This window comes from Sycon ciliatum, chromosome 3, assembly GCF_964019385.1.
Source record: "Sycon ciliatum chromosome 3, ocSycCili1.1, whole genome shotgun sequence".
In the NCBI taxonomy this organism is placed as follows: Eukaryota; Metazoa; Porifera; class Calcarea; order Leucosolenida; family Sycettidae; genus Sycon; species Sycon ciliatum.
Genome location: NC_088645.1, coordinates 42238331 through 42257291, shown reverse-complemented (window position 1 = coordinate 42257291; position 18961 = coordinate 42238331). Strand labels below are relative to the sequence as shown.

Genomic DNA, 18961 nt, shown 5'->3' with positions numbered 1-18961 from the left:
CCTCCTGACTTTTCATTCATTCTCCTGGGTGGTTACCAACAGCCAGTGCTTGCCGGAGTATGTGGTGTGATGTGTGTGCGGGGAAAAAAGAAAAAAAGACCAAACAAGTAGGGATTCCCTGGCCAAGAAAAGCCACTTCATAGCTGTGTAATGTAGACCAGGCTGAATAGTGGCGCTCAAGTCTCCAGCTTTGCAAGTTATGGAACCGGGTGCAATCCCCGCACAAGATGCTATGGCTTCTGCTGTAGCATCGCTATCACCGCCTTTGGCGATGGGCGTCAAATGGTCTAATGGTGTGTGTGGGGGGGGGGGGGGCGGGGAGGTGTGTGTAATCAGTTACATGACTGGGCATCTCCCCCATCTGATGAGTATTTTCAGACACAGAACTCCGAGTAATGGCAAGGAAGGACCTGGTTGCGCTATTGCTGTTTGTATTACATGTACTGGCTCTGCCCACTGGTCATAGGGCACTATACGCAGCCTGCGGATTTTAGACACCTGCAGTCTTGTACATGTAGACAGTTGTCCGAGATTCTCAGGCTGTGCACAGTGCGCTGTGTACAGTGCGCTGTGTACAGTGCGCTGTGTACAGTGCGCTGTGTAGATCTACATACAGTGCGCTGTGTACAGTGCGCTGTATATTACAGTGCGCTGTGTACAGTGCTCTGTGTACAGTGCGCTGTGTCCAATGAACAGAGCCGGTAATTCAATACTCAGACAGCAATGACACAACCAAGTCATTTTCTGCCAGTTCTCACAGTTACTCATCAGACAGCATATCAATATTACAGGGTACCTCACTTCAAACTCTCCAACTACGGTCTCTTCGCTGCATAAGTTCACTTCACTTCCAAAATAAATAAATAATAATAATATTAGATACAAATGGAATGCACCAAATTTCAGGGTGAAAAACCATTCAAATGGTTTTTCACCCTGAAGATGGGCCATGCCCGAAAATTTGGTGCATTCCATTTGTATCTATTTTTTTTTTTTTTTGGAAGTGAAGTGAACTTATGCAGCGAAGAGACCGTAGTTGGAGAGTTTGAAGTGAGGTACCCTGTAATGTGTGAGTGGCTGCAAAGGAGTCTGCGAGTGCTTAGAAAAGCATAATAATACTCAAGTAATTATGATGCGCTACTGAAATAAGTACCTCGGTCACCTCTGCCCTCTTCTCTCAAGAAACTCCGTGAATACCAGTCTAGGTCATGTCATGCTGTGTCTGATGAGACTCTGAGTGACGTCAGGAAATGACTTGGTGGTGTCATTGCTGCACGAGCGTTGTGTACATGTATTACTTGTATAACTTGTATTATGTGCATGTTGATGTGTACATGAGTGTTGACTGTTGCCGTGTTGGGCCGAAGCTATCGGCGCGAGATCGAGCGAGGAAAAAGCTCGCAGAAAGAGAGGGCACGACCTTTTCGAGTAGCAGTGACTGTCGACTCTGCGTGTGGTTGCTGAGCCATCACGAGATCACGGGATCACCAATTTCTACCAATTCTTTACGGAGGTGACATCTGCCAATGGTGCAGATGACGGCAGGGGAGCACGAGCACAAAAGTTGTCCGAGGAATCAGTGCCTTGTTGGGTAATTCAAGGATTGGAAATCGCTGATGCATACCAACCATCCTGATTTGGCCGGGACCGTCCCAATATCGTTGTGGGAGTTCGACATCTCTCCCAAAGACCAAAAACTGGCATTGTTCGATCGGCTGCCGAAGCTGCGTTTCGAATGGTGGTGATATGCACCCAAAAGTGCATTTGTCGCATGCCTTACGGCTACATTGGATACATTTGATACATGTTCATACATACATGTAGGTAGAATGTATATCATTGTCCCTGTCTCAGGTTTGTACAGGATGGCAGGTGTGCTCATGTCCAGCACAACCACGCGGATTAGCGACAACAATAATCGGCATCGCAGGACGTCCAACACATGCATTGGGCGACCGTATTCCTTCCATGCCCGCTTTATTGAGACGTGATAATTCACATGACATAATTATGCTGCCTGTGCCCTATAGGCAAGTTGTCTGCCGTACAACACCTATTGGCGCCAGAAAGAAGCTCACAACACGCCACAGGAACGTGCATGATAGGGTCCGAAACTAAAAATAACTTATCCATCTTGTTGAATAGCAGTAACTGGCCATACTTGGTGGGCATCGTCAGATCCCTCATTTTTTACCTACATGTATGAATATCAGAGATCATATCTGTCAACACGTCTGTGTTGATGGTCCCAGCCAGTAGCTATTCCACGCTAATGCGCGGCATAATAATTAAAGGGGAAGTATACCCTAAAATCAAATTTTCACCAGTTGTAGTCTTCGGGGTGCTGAGTCGAATGGTCTTGGTCCGAGGAAGCTGCGACGCTCCCTTCCTACTTGAATCCCAATCGAACTCGCGCACTTCCACCGAAACTGGGTGACTGCGCCCTACTAGATGGGGATTTGTATGCAAAATGTCACTAAAAGCGCCATTTCGTTCTTATAAAAGCACGGATGACCGCGATTGGCCCATATGTTGTAGTCTTTTGGACGCTGAGTCGACTGGTTTTGGTCCGAAAAGGCTGCGATGCAGCGTTCCTCCTTTATTCCCAATCGAACATGGTTGAACAAGCGGTCACGTGGTCCTGGGTGCCCAAATCACCTGGACACCGCGCCAGCAGGCGACAACTTTCACACCAAGGTTCAACTCGAGTGACAGGACTGCACCCAAAAAAGGTCAAACAGGCTAGTAAGTTGTACCCTGCAGGCACGGTGACCAGGTGACTGGTGTACGCAGGAGCACGTGACCGCTTGTTCAACCATGTTCGATTGGGAATAAAGGAGGAACGCTGCATCGCAGCCTTTTCGGACCAAAACCAGTCGACTCAGCGTCCAAAAGACTACAACATATGGGCCAATCGCGGTCGTCCGTGCTTTTATAAGAACGAAATGGCGCTTTTAGTGACATTTTGCATACAAATCCCCATCTAGTAGGGCGCAGTCACCCAGTTTCGGTGGAAGTGCGCGAGTTCGATTGGGATTCAAGTAGGAAGGGAGCGTCTCAGCTTCCTCGGATCAAGACCATTCGACTCAGCACCCGAAGACTACAACTGGTGAAAATTTGATTTTAGGGTATACTTCCCCTTTAATAGCACAGACTCAGTTACGACTGTAGTCTGGAAGACGGAGTACATGTGTGGTCCGAGGCAGCAGCGCTAGCGCCTTCTCCGATTCTTCAGCTGCCTATCTGCGACATGTCGCCTGGTTTGGCTGGCTACGCTAGTGGCCAGTCATTGTTGTTGATGAGGAGCCAACTGAATATCATACCAAGGCGAAACAAACTTGAGTCAGTTTCAACAAAACCCCACTGCACTGCGGATGGTAGAGTGTGTACAGTGAGTTTAGCGTAGACGAAGTGCTGGTTAGTTGGATCAGCTATGGAGCGATCGTCGGAAGACTCGCTTCTTCGAGACCTTGGATTGGTTAGAGGTCAAATAGCCTATCTTGGTGTTTTCTCCGTCAGTGAGGACAGTCAGGCTGGCAAAGGTGGTGATGCCGCTGTGTTTCGAGTAGAATGGCAAGGAATACCCGTAGCTGCCAAGGTCTTACATCATCTTCTCGTTGAGCCAGGTATCCAGGGTAGGCGCGAGAAACTAAAGCGGTTTGGTGGAGAAATTTCCACCCTCTCCGGTTTGCGACACCCGAATCTCTGCCAAATATTGGGTGTTGGTGTAACCGCTGATCGCGGCTTGCCAGCTCTGGCAATGGAGCTCCTGGATTCGACTCTGCAGGATTGTAGTGTTGGCGATGGCCGGCTTGACGATGCCACCCTGTTGGGTTTCCTGTCCGACGCAATAGCCGGTGTCCGCTACTTACACAGCAGAAAACCTCCTATTATTCATCGCGACTTGACCTTGAAAAACATCCTCATCAAAGGCCAAACCGCCAAGGTCTGTGATCTTGGCGTGGCACGCGCGATGCAAAGGAGTTTTGCTCTTTTGCTGGAAGACCTGACCACTTGCCCCGGCACGATGCTGTACATGCCGCCCGAAGCCTTGAAAGAGCCTGCCGTATATGATCGGTCTCTCGACATATTTTCCTTTGGTGTTCTGTCCCTGAGCGTTTTAGTTGGCGCTAATCCCTCACGAGAACTGTTCGGCGCACCTCGCTCACGGCTGGTTCAGCGCCCTGATGGAACGAGCGAGAAACAAGAGATTGCTGAAGTGGAACGTCGTCGGTCGGCCTTAGAACAAGTGCGGAATGGACATCCACTCAAAGCGTCAATTCAGCGTTGTCTCGCTAACCGTGCCATTGATCGCCCAACGGCTGCAGAGATGCACACGCAAGTGAAGGAGGTGGCACGTCTCGCCAAAGAGTCTTCGGTAAGTGCCAAGTCGTATTTTTCAACAGGGTGTTGGGTTTTTGTCCATGTAGATAAAAATTATTTTGATTGTCAAGTTTGTAGTGAAGGAGGGATTGATTATTATTTTCAAACCCAACACATAATCCGTACTCTCTGGCTTATCGGTAATACGTCGTTCAACAAATCAATTATTTGATCGACCCAAATTTGTTTATCTTTGTAACGGAATGTTTTACGGAAAGATGCGCCCAGTATGCTGAGAATAACTGAATGCCGCAAAGGCAGAGCCTAGTGCTTACTAGTAAATGTTAGTTAACAAAGAAACAAGGCTTGTTTGTTGTAACTGTCAGGTCCATGATCAGTGCTATCCAATGACTGTACTGGTTTTCTCTGTGTGTTGTCTTGTTGTGTTGGTACGTTGTATGTGCTGTGGCTGTGTTGGTACGTTGTGTGTGCTGTGGCTGTGTTGGTACGTTGTGTGTGCTGTGGCTGTGTTGGTACGTTGTGTGTGCTGTGGCTGTGTTGGTACGTTGTGTGTGCTGTGACTGTGTTGGTATGGTGTGTGTGCTGTGGTTGTGTTGGTATGGTGTGTGTGGTGTGGCTGTGATGGTACATTGTGTGTGCTGTGACTGTGTTGGTATGGTGTGTGTGGTGTGGTTGTGTTGGTATGGTGTGTGTGCTGTGACTGTGTTGGTATGGTGTGTGTGCTGTGGCTGTGTTGGTATGGTGTGTGTGGTGTGACTGTGTTGGTATGGTGTGTGTGGTGTGGCTGTTTTTGCTACACTGTGTGTGATCATTACAGCCTCATCTTTCCAACGTACTACCAGCTGTTGTACGGCGACTGGACTCTATCTCTGAACAGCTAACCCAGCAAGCTTCGTCCATCACAGCACTGTCCGCACGGAGTGATACGCTAGAGGAACAGCTTACAGCGGCCATTACCAACAACCAGACCATAACACAACAACAACTTGAAGTGGCCATTACCACCAACCAGGCAACGACACAGCAACAACTTACGGTCATCACCAACAACCAGGCAACGACACAACAACAACTGACTGATACGCAACAACAACTGACTGCAACACAACAACAACTTACTGATACACAACAACAACTGACTGCTACACGTGATCAAGTATCCGCAGTTCAAGACGAACAGAGTTCAGCAACGCAACGGCTAACTGAACATCTGGAGACCATTGCACAAAACCAGGGCCTGGCACAGACTTCCAGAGAGACCACAACATTTAACGACCAAGTTACTCCGCTCTCTGACCAGTTGTCAACGATGTCTGCTTCCACCCATCAGGTATGAATCTTAAATCTCAGAAATAGATAGCAAAGTAATATCTTTATCAGATTGCCTGTTCACCAGTCAGGGAGATATCCTATCTAGGACATCGCACTCTGATTGTTCACCTGTCCCAGGGTTGTCAAGGAAGCGTCGGCCGCGCACACGCGATGAAAAGAAGTGCTGCGTGAGCGTTTCTGAATGTATGTGGAGGATGCACGATCGTAATGGCGATGGTTCTTTCTGAATTGGTCAAGTTTGAGGGAGTAGGCGGAGAATATCAGAGATCGGCAGGGATTGAGGTAGTGTATATTCGATTCGCCATCGAATACCCGACCGAATGGCCGCTTTCGTTTGGGGATTTCATGTAGGGTTTCTCGTAGCCGCGCGGCGCTTCTTTGGAAACGATCGGTTTTAATTTTGAATATTTGCCTTTGGAATGTTTCTTCACGCCCCGTGCATTCATTTCGCCCCAAACCTTGCCATGCATGATGCAGAGGAGGAAGACGAGGCAGCAGGCGCTAGGCCCGTAGATTACTGCCTGGAAGATATTATTTGGCCAAAGCTTGCTGTTGGCAATTTTGATTTCTTGGATACGACAGCTCTTGGCTAAAACTGAACCTTGGACGGTCTTTCTTGGACATCAACCCAGGACGTACCACACTGGGCGTGGTGGTCATGGACATATCACCATCGCTTTCAGCCTGACCCTTCTGCTGCCTGAAACCAATGCCGAAAGTAAAAACTTCATCGCAGCAGCAGCTACTGTTCTGCTGAAAGTGCGAACACAAATTGCTTCGCCAATCCTCTTGTGCACTGGCAATTTTCAATGCGACCAAAACGATTCCCTTGCCAGTTCCTTCGTCTAGGCGTACTTCACAATGAGGAAAATAATATTCGTGAAGGCAAGAGGCAAGATACGAATCTCGACTCGCTTGAGGGAAGCCGCCAGGAGAACGACAACTTTTGAGACGAAAGGCCTTCGTTGCGTTTGTTTTGGGTGCGATATGTTCATCTTCTTCGGACGCGACACAAAGTTTTGATTCACGTGTCCCGATTACCATGGGAACAGCATAGATGTGTGCTGGGTTCCGTGCTGTCCTATGTAGGGAATCTCCAAGACTGTTCACCTTGAATGAAAATTTTGAACCGGACTGAAATATAATGCATGCCTTCTGACAGTCCCTCTCCCTATCTCCCTAGTTGTTGTCTGCATGCAGCAGTATTCTTTTTTTTCACATGAAGGTGTTAGCATTCGGCGGGCACGCGTGCCGTGACATGTTTTGTATCACTTGTATAAACCCGCCAAATACATGGCTAGTGGTGTGAGTGCGCCTCGGTTGTCCCGAGTGTACATGTGTTTTTGGCGGGTTGGCTTTGCTAGTTCCAGCGGCCTTAGCTCTGGCCTGTTGGATTTTTCGTTTGGAGATTGCCGTGACAGGATGGTCACTTGGTTGTTCCACCAATTTTACTAATTTAAATGTATTCTAACTTCTTCTACACCTAAGTGTGTGTTTCAGTTGGCTGGTCTGTGCGTGACGGCGTCGGGAACCAGAGTAGGGGAATTAGTTTGCAGCGTGGTGCCGAAACCCGGGACTAAATTAGGTTGGAGTCGTGTGCAATGGCTTCTATGAAAGTGGACAACTTTGTGAAGCCGTTTGGCAGTAGAGCCGGCCAAAGCTGGGAACAGTTTTGGGAGAAGTTTCTAGTACTGGCGAATATTCAGGTTTGGGATAGTGAGGAGAAACTTATGAAGAATTTTCCGTTGTTTTTGGATGGCGTCGCGCTCCTTGTTTACAGCAAGATGAAGGAAGACGATAAGAAGAAAAAATCAAAGTCGTGAAGAGCACGAGTCTGTCGTTCAGCATGACCAAGTCTTCAGCGTACCGAGCATTTGTGAGTCGACGATTGAAGGTGGATGACTCGGCTGATTCCTACGTGGCCGATCTGCAGAGGTTGGCTGGCCTATCAGGCCACAACGTGACTGGCGACGAAGATGCAATGATCCTGGAGCAGCTGATCTTTGGCTTGTAGCCCGAGTTTGCTCGCGAGCTGCGACTGTCCATGGCATCGAAGAAGATGACCGTGAGAGGCTGCCTGGATGTTGTGCGAGCTCTCCGATCTGCCATTGCAGATTGTCTGGTGACCCAGAGCAGCAGCGGCATTTCTGCAGCAGCAACCAGTGGTGATCGTAACCAGTCCAGGGGCTCCGTGCCGTGTTTTAGGTGCGGAAAAATTGGACACATGCCTAGGAACTGCCCACAGCAGAACTCTGGTATGCAGCAGTCAAGCCATGGCAAACCTCGCAGAGCCACTTGCTATTTCTGCGATCAGGAGGGGCATGTCAAGGCCGAATGCCCAGAACGACGAGCCTGGCAGTCCAGCAGGCAAGGCAAGTCTGCCGGTGTCAGTAATGTGGTACTGGTGAGAAGTGCGTCTGCACGATCAGCGTTACTTCAACAGGTGCCCTGCCACGCATCGTTTTAGACGTACGCCGCCCTGGATCGCAGGAGCAATAGGAGCGGCTACGTTCGGTCGTCGACAGCTGCTCTACGCGTACACTGATGGACACCGGATGTGCAGAGTCCATGGGATTGACTGTCGAGCATGACCGAACCATGGAGAGTCTGGTGGCCCTGGACGGGAAACCACTCAATGTGAGAGGTACGGCTATTGTACAGCTGCAGAGGCTGGAAGGACCAGTGCATCTGCCTTACTGCAGAGTAACTGCCGTGTTCGTGGATAATCTTGGCACTGTGGCGTCGTGGCTCTTGATAGGAGCTGATGTCATTGCTATTGCTGGCAGAGTGCGCCTGGAATACGATGACGACCACTAGCTGTCCGGCGTGACATTCGGGAGAGCCGAGGTGGTCGCTGCAGCAGCGTCGAACAGTCATCCACTGCCGCACGTGCGAGGCGAGCAGCGAGGCAACGCCACAGTTCTCTCTACGGACGATGGGGAAGTCACATGGGACTGTACAGCCCATCGTCAGGTGCTGTCATGGAAGTGGAAAGATGGCAGTCCTCCGCCCGATCCTGTTGGCCCCGGCGCTGGCGAGTACTCACGCTCGTAACTCGCCCATGAGCAGGATTGCATGTTCGTTGGCGAAGTGATGAAGTGGATCGACGCAAGCTGGCTTGTGCCTGACAATGATGCTCTCCACGGCTCACCAGCTCCTGTGCTGCCGCTCCTAGCACAGATGCAAGAACACAAGGCGAGTACCCCAGTTCGTCCATGTCTGGACCACCGCAGCCTGCTAGTGTCGCAACCTGGTCGAGAAGCACTTGTCTGCGAGGAGACATTGCGGAAGTGGAGACGCAAAGGTGACCCGGAGGGCCTGCGATTTCTCGATATCAAGAAGGCCTATCTCCAAGTGCACCTGGCCTCCGAGCTGCAGCGCTACCAGACGGTCGTCTGGCAGGAAATGGCCTACGTGATGACGCGCATGGGTTTCAGGTTGGGTGTCGCACCGAAATTTATGGATATCATCATCCGCTTGGGGACGCGAGACTTTCCACCGGTCGATAATTACGTTGACGATGTGAAAACGCCTGCCAACAAGGTCGACGCCGTAGCTGCAAGGATGCTCGAGTGTGGCCTCCCAACACAGCAGGCCGAGCCGTTGCCTCATCCGGAGTCCTCGGCCTGCAGCTGCAGAAGGATGAGGACCATCAGGTCCAGAGGTCGCGCTGTGGCGACATCAACCTGAAGTTACCTCGACCGGCAATGAAACGTGACGTCTTCAGCTGGTGTGGCCGGCTGACCGGCCATGTCCCGGTGTGTGGCTGGCTGCGACCCGCCTGCAGCTTTATCAAGCGCACGGTCAATGCTGAAGCCACTTTGGATCAGCAAGTGTCCGAACCTCTCCTGAAGATCTGCGACAAAGTGGAGGATCGGCTCGCCCGCGAAGGTGATCCGGTTCGTGGTCAGTGGAGCGCTGCCAGAGGGATTGATGAGTCTACTGGCTGCACGGTCTGGGCCGATGCGTCTGACATCGACATCGGAGTTGCCATTGAGGTGAACGGTTCAATTCTGGAGGATCGCTCTTGGCTGAGGCCGTACGACGACAAGCGTCATATCAACATTTCAGAGTTGGAGGCGACGATTCGAGGTCTCTCGCTTGCCGCCAACTGGCAGATCAAGCGCGTCCGACTGATGACGGACTCTCAAACCGTCGCCAGTTGGCTTGGCGATGTCATCGGCAATGTGCGTCGGACAAGAACAAAGGGCCTGCACGAAGTGCTCGTCCAGTGACGTCTACCGAACGTGAGCGACATGATCGTCACTGCAGGGATCGACGTCTCTATCGAGTGGGTTCCAACAGCCCGGAACTGTGTCGACGCTCTCACTGGCAACCCCGCCGCATGGATTAAGTACTGTCATGTCCTAAAAGGAGATGGTGACACTGATGTCACAGCAGCCGCAGCTCACCATTCCTGGCCCAGTCGCGACGGAACGCATCGTCAAGGAGCAGCGCGTTGATGGGGATACTCAGACCGTGATATTGCAAATACAGCAGGGTCTCCCCGTCTCAGGGCGTTACTCGGCAGTGCGTTCGCAGCTAGCAGTCAGCGATGGCATACTGTGCCGGAGCCTTAAGCTTCCGCTGGAGGGCGTTTTCCAAGTGCCGATTGTGCCTGGACCGCTGGTTTGCGGATGTCGTCCGGTGTGCGCACGAAGTCTCTGGGCACAGAGGCTGGGAGGCTATGTACTGTTTGCTCCGTAGTCGCTGCTTCTTTCCCGGTATCGCAACAGCCTGTTCCGAATTGGTCAAAGAGTGCCACACTTGTCAGGCTGCCAACCCACAGAAGGTCGAAACTGTCCCACCGACTTGCGCAGACCTCCCTGGCCGTCCCTGGAGCGAAATTGAGATCGACACCCTGGAGCTCGGCACCGAACGCAGCGGCCAGTATCACTGCGTGCTCGTGTGTGTCGACTCGTTCACCAAGTGGGTGGAGGTGTGTCCACTTCGTCAGCATGATGCTGTCAGCATGGTATCCCCCTTTTCTACCCTGTGCCTGCGGTGGGGTGCTCCTGATGTGGTCCGGGTGGACAACGGCACGGAATTTCGGGACGCTGTAGTGGAGTCCCTGTTCCGCCTGCTAGGAGTCCGTGTTCGCACCGGCGCCGTCCGTCACCCTCAGTTCCAGGGGGGTGCGGAGAGATTTAACAGGACCCTGCTCGGGCTGATTCGCAAGGTTCTGGACGACTCCTCGGATTGGCGAGCCGATCTTGACGTCCTCCTTTTCTATTATCGGAACAGGCCCCATAGTACCACCCAGTTGTCGCCAATGCAAGCCATGGTTGGCTGGCAGCCTCAGCACCTCATTGTCGGCATGGCCGAGGAAGCTTGCACACTGAGCCAGTGGACGACTCAGTTACACGCTCGAGTCGCACGTGTACGTGACATCATTGACCGTTAACATCATTGACCTGCTAAAGCGCAATGTGCCTGGTTCTGCGCTGGCTGCTGAGCCGCCGGTTCCGCAGCACAACGTTCCGGATAACTAAGAGCAGAACGCACCCGGTCTCGATATGGTCTGGGAGCCTGTTGGCAAGAATGCCCACCTACATGCTGGCTATGAACTCCGCGACCGCACTACAATTCGGCGACCCGTCTGTTACACTGAGTGATTATTGCTACCATTGCACTGCTACCTGCAAGTCAACAGGCGACGCGCTGAAATATAATGCATGCCTTCTGACTGTGCCTCTCCCTATCTCCCTAGCGTGTTGTCTGCATGCAGCAGTATTCCTTTTCTTCACATGTAGGTGTTAGCATCCGGCGTGCACGCGCGCCGTGACATGTTTTGTATCATTTGTATGAACCCGCCAAATACATGGCTAGTGGTGTGAGTGCGCCTCGGTTGTCCTGAGTGTACACGTGTTTTTGGCGAGTTGGCTTTGCTAGTTCTAGCGGCCGAAGCTCTGGCCTGTTGGATTTTTCGTGTGGAGATTGCCGTGACAGGATGGTCACTTGGTTCTTCCACCAATTTTACTAATTTAAATGTATTCTAACTTCTTCTACACCTAAGTGCGTGTTCCAGTTGGCTGGTCTGTGCTTGACGGCGTGGGGAACCGGAGTAGGGGAATTATTTTACAGGACACTCCGTTTATAGTGATAAAAAAACTGGTTGCAGCATATTTCCCATGTTTCCGATGCTTTCGATTCTTCAACCTCATATGGACCAATGAAATTTTACAATAAATATTAAGATATAGTTCCTTCAGGCAGTCAATGTGAATTGATGGGGGCTCCTAATGGATGATGAAAAGTTTGTCGAGCTGGACAGCAAGCCAAATATGAGACCATACCGGACCTGTTTTGAAGGATAAGGAAATTAGGCAACTCCAGTCCGTACCAGCAATCAGATTTATAATTGTGGCGGGCTTGCCCATAGTGTTTTGAACTTTTCTGTAACTTGGCTTGACGAAAATTGATGTGTGACAGACTACAGGGGTTGATGTTTTTGTGTTCGCTTGTAAAGTATGTGTGCGTGTGTGTGTGCGTACCTGTTTGTGTATGCACGCACTCGCATAATGCATGTCTCGGTGTGTGTGTGTGTGTGTGTGTGTGTGTGTGTGTGTGTGCGTGTGTGTGTGTGTGTGTGTGTGTGTGTGTGCTTATGTCGGCTGCAGGTGAGGCCTACCGCTGCACCAAAAAGCCTGTCAAGTTCTGCTTCTGCCACTACAACAGTTAGGGTAAGTGAAGCAACATTATTGTCTCTTTCACACTAGGCAGAATTACGGGCCAATGCTTCGACACTGAATCAGATACGAAATCGGCCGACTGTGGCGGACAAGCTGTTCACACACACCTTTAACCTTGGACGTGCCCATTGCCGATGGCAATGATTGCGAACGGACTATCTGCTAGCTTTGCAGTACGGAGCGTGGCACTTGAGATCCCCGGGACGACGGCAGACCTTTCCACATGCGCAGCGGAAGCTACAGTCAGGATCAGGGGGAGCACGTGCGGGAGGACGACGATGAGCAATCTGTCTCCAGGCAGAGCTATCTTGGGCAGCAGCAAACCAACAGTCAGAAGGCATAGGGGGCTGATGGAGCGGAGGTCATCCACGATGATGTCTCGTTACCGCTTGCGTGGACCATGGCAAGGGCGCGTTGCAGGGAGCTCCCCAAACAAAACTCGCTGCACACACACACACACACACACACACACACACACACACACACACACACACCAGAGTGAGCTATTTCACTTGTAGACCTGACTGTGCACACACATACAAATTGTACACAGCCACACTAGAGTGTGGTAGACGCTTCGTTACCGACTCCGACACGAAATCGGCCGACAGTGCCGAACTACTACCTCCAACAAGGGAAACTTGGCACGTTTTTTTGGCCTCAAACTACTCGAAATAACTCCCACTTTACAATCGAAAATAATGATTGACTCAGCAAAATACAACTTTGTATCGCTCAGGAAGGATATTAGAGACATCAGTTAGTCTGAATCACTCTCCTCTGATTCAAAGATCGCAGCGTCTTGTGGACAAGGATTGTCATTGTAGTCAGACGAATGTGTGACTCGAGCGGATTGAGTTGCAGCAAGTACCTTGCCCTGGAAATCTCGATATCGCTCCTGTGTGCTGTGCTCAAGGGTAGTCATTTCTGCCGCCACTCTCTAGGATACCGTGGTAAGAACTGTGAAATACCTCCACACGCGCCTAGACTTGACCATTTTTAGCCCGGTATTCTCGCCAACAATCACATAGTATAAAAATTATAATTAAATACCCAAAATTGCCTGCAGCAATTCCTGGCGATTTTCTTTTGCAACCAGAGACGCATCGCTGTGGACGCTATTGAAAGACGCCAGGTGGTTAACATCGATGCCTGGACTCTGTGCTGGCTGAGTTACCACATGGAGAGCGACAATTCCTTGGTTGTGCTTTGACACGAGAAAGCGCGCAAATTCCCCTTCGCAGAATGGAACCGGAAACGGTGTGTTGGTACAGGAGAGACTGGCCTACCTCAGCAAACCGTCCTCCTCTGAGCTACGTGCCACTCACCAGCTAGTCGCTTGGCTTCCTGCACTTGGATGCATCGAGCTAAAAGTAGGTCGTACCTCGCATGCGCAGCCTTGTGGTACCACCACAAGAATGTTCAAAATACCTAAAAAACGCCAAGTTTCGCTTGTCGGAGGTAGTAGCTGTTTACATACACAACACACTAGTGTGAGCTATTTCAGTTGTAGGCCTGGCTGTACTCACATATATACACTGTACATTGTACACAGCCACAATGGAGAGTGGTAGATGTCAGAGGAGATATGTGATTGTTTCTATATACACAAGTACAGGGTCAAAAGCATGAAAGGGCTAGTTCACAATCTGCACTGACTCTCTCTGCTGTCACTGTGGTATTTCTTGCTGGACACACGCTCCAACATGTGAAAGCACTAAACGTCAGCCGACCTTTGGGTCAAATATTGACCCTGCGATACTTGATCCAAAAATCGTATCATAAGAAAATCGTAGCAGATTTGTCAGAATCCTGTGTGACAACGGAGTTCACACCAGGTGATTTTCATCTCCATCTTGACGCATTTTCTCGTATGATTCCATGTCAACCGGGAAATTGTCTTACGTTTCCCGATTTGTACGGTAGCACGGTTGCATTCCCGTTTCTTGCAATCAATTGGACGCCGTCAATCAGCGTCATGAGGGTTCTGTCGCTTCTAAACGCGTCTTCCGACGCGCCCGTCGAATGTGAACAAGTCTTTAGCATCCCCCATGTAACCCCTCATGCAGGCAGGCACAGTGGGTTGGTCTAAGACCATGATTGAGAAACGCGAGGTACCAGGTTCAAGTTCTGCTTGGAAGTGGAAGGATTTTTCCAATCGTGCTGCGACCCACAGTTAATTGGGAACTCTTGGCCTGGCATGAGTAATACATGGATGTGGCAAATGGGATTTAGGCCTTTGGCCTCTGGTTGGTGGATCTGATCTACCCTCCCCACCGTTTAGGAGCCGCATCTGACACCGGATCATGGAGTGGTGGCGTCCCACGGAATCGGAAAGGTGGTTCTTGACCAGGGAGTTGTACGACTCCTTGTTCTTGACCTGCCTGATACGCGAACCCGTCGAATTTATTATTATTTTTATTATGTAACCCCTCATCCTGATATCGGTTAAATAATAAAAATTCATAATGCCCTCTCTGACATACACCACCCTATAATTATACCAATACAACTTTCACATAACCGGATATCCTCTAAAATCCACTCCGATATCCGATCACTGACAGGTATCACACTTTTATGTGAACATATTATATCCTATATGTTATTGTATTATTTACTTGTATAATCATGCGAATGAACTGTTTGTGTGTGTGTGTGTGTGTGTGTGTGTGGTTGTGTGTGTGTGTGTGGGTGTGTGTGTGTGTGTGTGTGTGTCATCTGCAGATGTGGCCAGAAGACTCGGTAAGGCAGCGGCAGCTTTCGACCTTATGCGCCGTGTCTTTCTTGACCGAAACCTTTCCATCGCCACCAAGCGCCATCTTTACGATGTTTGCGTTCTGTCCACATTGCTCTATGCCTGTGAGTGCTGGACTCCGCTGAAGAGAGACATGGTTGCCATCAACAACTTCCACCACCGCTCCCTCAGGTTCATTCTGGGTGTATCCCGGCTCGATCAACAGCTGCAGCATGTCAACAACCAGGAGCTGCGAAGACGCTGGGGTGATATGGCACTGCCATCTGATACCGTCAGACACCGCCGTCTGCAGTGGCTTGGGCATGTCGCCAGAATGCCAGATAACCGGCTTCCGAAGCTGATACTGTTTAGCTTCTTCTCAGATCCACGCCCAGCCTGTGGGCCACGACTGCGATGGAAAGACCTCGTCGCACGTGATCTTCGTTTCGGTGGCATAGTGAATTGGCTCACTTTGGCTCAGGATCGCCCAGCATGGCGCGAGGCAATTGCAAAGACTCCGGATGATCTCGTGGAGTGTAACAACAACAAAGTCACCTGCAAGGTTTGCAACCGATCATTCACTGCTCGTGGGATTCACCGTCACAAGTGCTCAGCTGTACGGTCCTTACCTGTTGCCCAGCAGCCTGGGGCCCGTCACTGTGGAGTTTGTGACCGCTGGTTTCAAAGCGCTGGCGGTTTTGCAGTTCATCGTTGTGTGGAGCGTCAGACATCGGACGAAATACCAGCTGTTTCAACGAGATGCAGCCTGAATTTGGACTGCTGCCAGCACCATTGCTCGATCTGTGATCGCTGCATGAAGAGTCAGGCTGGTTTTAACCGCCATAATTGTACTCGAGGCAAACGACTGCGAAAGGACCAGAGGACTAATCTGCCCATTCAATGCAGCATATGTAACGAACGATTCTCCCGCCCGCAGGACCTCACCCGCCACCGAAGACAGAAACACTAGCTAAGTGTAGAACGGTCCCCTTTCACCTCAATTATTCTCCTTGTTTCTTTTTTCTCGCTGTTGTCTCCCGCTTCTGGGAGCGACGTGGCCATTTTGTGGCAGTTGTACATAGTAGTAGTAGTGTGTGTGTGTGTGTGTGTGTGCGTGTCTGTGCTGGTGTGATAAACTGCAGGTACCTGTTTCTAGTCCCATTGCTGCACAAGACAGCCGCTTAAGTTCAGCTTCTGCCACTACCCCTGCCCCTGACTCCCTGCCACTACCCCTGCCCCTGCCTACAGCAACGACAGTGAGTTGAACGACATAACCTAGATTGTTAAGCTGTGTTCCCAACTGGTGTGTGGACGTGGTACGCTTGTGGTTCATGCGTGCCCAAAGGCGCGCTCAGGCTTTCACAAAAAAACAGCAATATGGATGGATCTAGTCACTGTCTTATTCACAGCAAGGTGATATAGCCGGTAAAATTTACTGGGTTGGCTAATGAGGATGGGGTGACAACTGGTGGCGAAGAAAAAGTCACACTTGCATCATACATGAGTGGTTTGCTATTACTTATTAGGGCTGAGTCGGGAACCATTTTCTTCCGGTTTCGGGTTCGGGTAGTTTTCAACGGGTAGCACGGGTACCCGATCGGGTAATGTTTCCATGGTAACATCACAATGCACCCCTTCCCTTACACACTGGGTAGACATGCGGAGTATTACATGAATTTGTACACTCACGCTGTACATGATGTCATCTGCGACTTCGGGTTTCGGGTACTATTCTATGCCCGTTTACCCGAGGTTCTCACGGGTAGCTCGGGTACCCGATTATCCGTGCACAGCACTAGTTGCTATGCACCCACACACTGTAGGCAATAGCAAAGTCACACTTAGTGGATTCAAACCTAGAAATATAAAGTGAACTTACTACTCACTGGCCGTTTTGACGCTATCACTTTCAAGCCCTATTGTGCAGGGTTTGCCCAAAGTGTACTGAGCTTTTCTGTAACTTGGCTTGAAGGAGATTGATGTACGACGAACTGCTGACGTTGATGTTTTTTGGTGATCGCGTGTACGAATGTTTGAGTGACTGTCTGCATGTGCACACACTCGCATGATGTGTGTTGGTGTGTGTGTGCATGTGTGTGTGTGTGTGTGTGTGTGTGTGTGTGTGTGTGTGATTGTGTATGTGTGTGTGTGTGTGTGTGTGTGTGTGTGTGTGTGTGTGTGTGTGTGTGTGTGTGTGAGTGTGTGTGTGTGTGTGTGTGTGTGTGTGGCACTGTGCTTGAAGGGGACGGTTGCACTTTTTGTAGCATCTTTTTTATCTGAGTTTTCAGTCGTTCCTCTTACTAGTCTCAGGCCACGGGGTGGCTCTGGGTCCACCAGAGTCGCCCCTGGCGTGTTTATGAATTTGCTGAGCCGAGGGTTTCGCGACGCGGTCGCAAGGGTAGTGTCTTTTCTGTCACGACCGTTGTCGTCCTTGTCTCTCCATTCGTGGTGGTGTAGCTGACCCCCGAATGGTTTCAAACTGCGAAGCTCGGAGTACAGTGGTGGCAGAGGCATGAGCTGTGAGTGGAGACGGTTCCTGGAGGCGGATGGTGATGCAGGGAGAAGGGTTACGCTGCCTGACAACGCGTGGGAAATTGTTTGATCCTGCAATTTCATTTCGAGCGCGGTGGACTTCTAGACGATATGTCCTCATGGCTGTTTTTCAATGCTTGGCCTATTGCTGATATCCGTGCATGGGATGTTCTTCCAGTGGAGTCCAGGTGGGACTTCGGGTGCCCACACTCCATCACCTGGTTGATTGTTTCGGAACTGCAATAATACAGGTTCAAATAATTATTGTTTCCTTTTTGTGCGTATTTCTTGTCATCTCTCTTTTTCTAGACGTCGCACACCAGATGTACTACTATCGCTGTCTTTCTCCTGCTATCTCTCTCTGCTTGCTTTTTGTTTTGTTTTTGTTGCCACTGTCCCTCATCATACCCATGCTTGGGTGGAGGGCGGAGTGACCCGTTAGGGTAGCTGTCAATACAGTACAGTACAGTGTGTGTGTATGTGTATGTGTGTGTGTGTGTGTGTGTGTGTGTGTGTGTGTGTGTGTGTGTGTGTTTCCATCAGCTGCAGGTAAGGCCTACCACTGCGCCAGAAAGCCTGTCAAGTTCTGCTTCTGCCATGTCCTCTGCTACAACAGCTACGGTAAGTTGAACAACATTTTTTGTCTGTAATGCCGGTTTCACACTAGGCCAGTTTATCGTCCAATGCTTCGAAACCCGCCTCCGACATGAAATCTGCTGACTGTGTTGGATGAGTCAAACTACCTGTTCACACACTCAACAGTGAGGTATTTCACTTGTAGACCTGACTGTGTTCACACATACAAGTTGTACACAGCCACACTAGAGAGTGGTAGATACCAGAGCGGAGATGTGATAGTTTCTATATACATAAGCTACAGGGTCAAAAGCATGAAAGGGCTCTCTCTCTGCTGTCATGGTGAAATTCCTTGTTGGAGGCCCGCTCCAACATGTGAAAGCACTAAAAGTCAGCCCACCTTTGGGTCAAATATTGACCCTGCGATACTTGGTACAAAAATCGTATGATGAGAAAATCGTAGCAGATTTGTCAGAATCCTGTGTGACAACGGAGTTCACACCATGTGATTTTCACCTCGATCTTGATGCTTTTTCTTCTATGATTCCATGTCAACCGGGAAATTGTCTTACTCTTCCCGATTTGTACGGTAGCACGGTTGCATTCCCGTTTCTGGCAATCATATTGGACGCCGTCAATCAGCGTCATGAGGGTCCTGTCGCTTCTAAAGGCGTGTTCCGACGCGCCCCGTCGAATGTGAAATAATCTTTAGCATCCCCCATGTAACCCCTCATGCAGGAAGGCACAG

The 18961-nt window shown here is 50.2% G+C and overlaps 1 protein-coding gene across 1 annotated transcript in view; it reads left to right on the top strand.

The window, feature by feature from the left end:
• LOC135812282 (probable serine/threonine-protein kinase PknB) overlaps nucleotides 1-18961 on the top strand; it is a 138835-nt gene that overhangs the window by 68073 nt on the left and 51801 nt on the right. The window contains exon 8 of the mRNA XM_065325643.1: nucleotides 16248-16361. Within this exon, the coding sequence (XP_065181715.1) occupies nucleotides 16248-16361 (114 nt within the window). The remainder of the gene's footprint in view (nucleotides 1-16247; nucleotides 16362-18961) is intronic.